Source organism: Schistocerca cancellata, chromosome 2, assembly GCF_023864275.1.
Source record: "Schistocerca cancellata isolate TAMUIC-IGC-003103 chromosome 2, iqSchCanc2.1, whole genome shotgun sequence".
Lineage (NCBI taxonomy): Eukaryota > Metazoa > Arthropoda > Insecta > Orthoptera > Acrididae > Schistocerca > Schistocerca cancellata.
Window position 1 is genome coordinate 393,764,445 of NC_064627.1, and position 4,181 is coordinate 393,768,625.

The 4,181-nt window shown below is 42.8% G+C and overlaps 1 protein-coding gene across 1 annotated transcript; it reads left to right on the top strand.

Moving 5' to 3' along the window:
- Window positions 1-545: 545 nt before the first annotated feature.
- LOC126161809 (uncharacterized) lies at window positions 546-2,910 on the top strand. The gene is made up of 2 exons (XM_049917902.1): window positions 546-804; window positions 1,734-2,910. Exons 1-2 carry the CDS (start codon window positions 622-624, stop codon window positions 2,133-2,135), a joined length of 585 nt encoding a protein of 194 aa, XP_049773859.1. The 5' UTR covers window positions 546-621; the 3' UTR covers window positions 2,136-2,910.
- Window positions 2,911-4,181: the final 1,271 nt, after the last annotated feature.

Genomic DNA, 4,181 nt, shown 5'->3' on the forward strand with positions numbered 1-4,181 from the left:
TTTGTCCAATATCTTTGTACAATATCTTTGTCAAAGATATTTGATAGTGTAATAGGGATCTTTGACAAATGTCGTCCAATATTTGATCAAATGTAGGCCGAGGCCGTATATTTGATCAAAGAAATCGCTTGTCTTCTGTTCACTGCAATGCGACATGTTACCACGCGGAGCGCCAGCATCGCTGGAGCGTTCTGTCATCTTTTGTGTTTATAAACATGGCTGCTAAATACAATTGGTGTGTGGCGTCTACCACAAAATTAATTGAAATGTATGAAGCGGATGAGGCGCTTTGCAATGTGAGGCACCCTGATTATAAAAATAGATTGAGAAGATTGGAGAGTTATAAAAATATAGCGGAGATCATTAGCCGTGACATACGGCCTGGCTGTACGGCAGAGGATATTAAGAGGAAGATAAATGGCCTCCGTACTAGCTACTCGTACGAGAAAGCAAAAGTACGTATTGACATATTCACTTATATTTCTTTTTGCAAGTATAGTTTACATGTCATACAAATGATTAGCATTAGCATTAATTTGTTCACTGCAGCGACTTGAAGCATACAATAATGTTTACGTAACCTACAAGTAGTTTAAATTATTTTCATTATTAATATTGCAGATGCATAAAAGCAAAAGTGGAGCCAGTGCGCAGGCGGCGTATACACCACAAGTGTACTGGTTCCAGATGCTGAAATTCCTCGACCAGTCTACTGAGGCCGACGAGAGTGTGTGCAATTTGGAGAGCACGGAAAGTGAAACTGGAAGTGAACGTGCCACACCGACGTATGAGGAAATGATTGCGGTATGTACATTTGTTTACATTTTACGTTACTAAATGTGATTATCTTGCCAGGGCACTTTCCCAGCGCCATTGTAAAATGTCTTAAAGTATTTCCTAACTGCTCTCCCGTGTACTGTACGTCCAGAAGCAGCTTGGCAAGCTATTGGTTCCATTTGCTGTAGGTCCTCAATGCTTTGTGTCTCAAGATAAGTGCAGTCTCCTACTACGGCAGACACTGTTTCCTGACGAGTGTACAAGTGTTTTCTTCTCTCAGTTAACAAGTTGTGCAATGTGCAGGCAGCCAGTGTTATTGTGGTAACTTTTTCAGGAGGCAGATTAATGGTAGTAAGAAAAATCCTGAAACGACTTGCAAGAATGCCAAAGCTGCTCTCCACTAATCTTCTCCCTCGTGACAGTCGGTAATTGAAAACCTTTTCTTCTTTTGTGATTCCTTTTAAGGGGTATGGCTTCATAATGTTATAACTCAGTGGAAAAGCGTCATCTGCCAGTACTACCATTGGAGTTGTAATGTTTGTGTTCCCAAGCTTCCTGCCATCAGGAATGTTGAGCATAGATCGGTCAATAAGACACTCACGTAGTTTGCTTTTTGAAAACACTCCAGCATCACCAACACGCCCATTAGTTCCTACATCTACATACAAAAATTTGTAGGAATCATCTACCATGGCAAATAAAATGATACTGTTGAAGGATTTATAATTGAAAAAGTGAGATCCACTAGCTTGTGGACATTTAATACGAATGTGCTTTCCGTCCATTGCTCCTATTGTATTATAACAGTTCCACTTCTTCTCGAAATCCTCTGCAATTTGCTCCCACTCTCCTCTGCTTGTGGGTACCTGTAAATAAATAAGATTTATGTATGTGCAAGGAAGTACGTAACAAGCAAAGAGGTACGTAACTAATAGCTTTTATCTTTTATTTTATAGCATGAGATACAAGAGCCTGTCGCATGTAGCGAGGCTCAGCCACAGCCCCTGCGTCAAGAGCGGCCTCCCACTAAAAGGAGGAGAGTCACGCCAGACGTGGCAACAAACGTTATGGTGGAGGCCAGCAGGACACTTCAGGCTGTGGCTGATGCTGCCAGATCCATGCCTGTCCATGAAGACCGCTACGGCACCCTTGGCGCCCACATCGCAGCAGAACTGCGTGAAATGGAAAAGGTGGGCGGCAGGGAATACACCACTGTCACTGCGCACAGTCTGCAGCGGACATTAATGGACAGGTGGGATTTGCTGCATGCGACAGCCCGTGCACAACCGTCCACCTCTGGATATATCCAGGCTGCCTTGCAGCAGGCTGGAATAGAGGATGAGGATTCCATTTTATAAATATATATGTGTGTGTAATTTTTGTATCTCTCCAATCTTCTTAATCTATTTTTATAATCAGGGTGCCTCACATTGTAAAGTGTCTCATCCGCTTCATACATCTCTATTAATTTTGTGGTATCACACATCAATTGTATTTTGCCATGTAAATAAAGTTAAATAAATAAAATAATAACAATTTATCTTCATGAACATAAAGTGTATCGAACATTTATTTACCTTCAGACAATGGTCCTTTAGTGCTTTATAAATTGCTTCACAAGTTTCAGGTATTATTTTACTTAATGTGCATTGTGGAATTCGAGTGCTGTACTGTAAGCTAGAGTAACTTTCTCCTGTAGCAAGGAATCGTAGTGTTACAGTGAGCCTGTCTTCTGCAGATATAGCAGTTCTTAGGTGCGTATTGTGTTTTGAGATATGAGGAATCACTTCACTGAGAACATACTGAAATGTATGCTCATCCATTCGCAAGAAATTGATGTATGACTTGACGTCTTCCACTATTAGCTCACGTAACAAGTTTTGCTGAATGCTTTTTTCGTCTCGTCGTGAAACCCACGGCTTCACCCAGGTACGTTTCCTTTTTTTCCCCCGCTTCTGTATCGCATGTGCTTGTGCACACACAGCAATTGTGGCACAAGCAGCAGCTGCTGCGGTTAATAACAACAATTTGTTTTTGTCAGCCATCTTGAACTTTGACGAAAACTTTGATGACAGTGTAATACCCCTTCTAGCGCTACGTCAAAGATCTTTGTCAAATATATTGGACGGAATATTGGATCACATCTTTGATCAAATCTTTGACAAAGAAATTTGATAGTGTAATACTGGCCTTAGCGTAAGATTAGTGTGTAAGGCTAGTGATCGATGACCTGAGCAGTTTGGTCCCATAGGAACTTACCACAAATATCCAAAAACATGAAATCGTATGAGACAGACAAAACGTACTACAAGGCAGCGGAACTGCGCAGCCCAGTACTGCCAGGCAAAGTTGACCAACTGGCCAACAACGACGAGCCGTGCGGCGTCGCATGGCTCCGTTGTCGCTACTGCGATATTGCGAGTGTCGCGACACTGCACGTCATTCAAATCGCAGCTCTTTCGACGTATGAAACGGAACCTTGTTTAAGAAAACGGCGTCATACGAGGAAAAGTTAATTGTATGTGTAATCGATATCCAAAGCTTTTTTTTTTCTTTTTTCTCAATTATTTGGTGGATGTATTCCAATCTTTGTCTTCTCTACAGTATTGCCCTCTACTGTTCCCACTAGTACCATGGAAGTCATTCCCTGATGTCTTAACAGATGTCCTATCATCCTGTCCCTTCTCCTTGTCAGTGTTCTCCACATATCCCTTTCCTCTCCGATTCTTCGCAGAACCTCCTCATTCCTTGTCGTATCAGCCCACCTACTTTTCAACATTCGTCTGTAGCACCACGTCTCAAATGCTTCGATTCTCTTCTGTTCCTGTTTTCTTACTGTTCATGTTTCACTACCATGCAATGCTGTGCTCCAAACGTACATTCTCCGAAATTTCTTCCTCAAATTAAGACCTATGTTTGATAATAGTGAACTTCTCTTGGCCAAGAATGCCCTTTTAGCCATGGTCAATCTGCTTTTGATATCCTGCTTGCTCCGTCCGTCATCCACCAGCTTGAACAGTCCCCTGCTGACATGCAGGGTCCGTGGATTCATGAGGTTGTCTCTATACCGAACACGTAAATCCACCCGATACAATTTGACACCATTTCAAACGCGATTGGTACTACCAGACAACGAGTTTCCAGTCATCAACAGTCCTATGTCGCTGCTGACGGGCGCAGGCGAGGCGTAAGGCTTTCTGTCGTGCAGACATCAGGGATACACGAGTGGGCCCTCGGCTCCGAAAGCCCATATCGATGACGTTTCGTTGAATGGTTCGCACGCTAGTACATGTTGATGGCCCAGCACTGAAATCTGCAGCAATTTGAGGAAGGGCTGCACTTCTAGCACGCTGAACGATTCACGTCAGTTGTTGTTGGTCTCTTTCTTGCAGGATCTTTTTCCG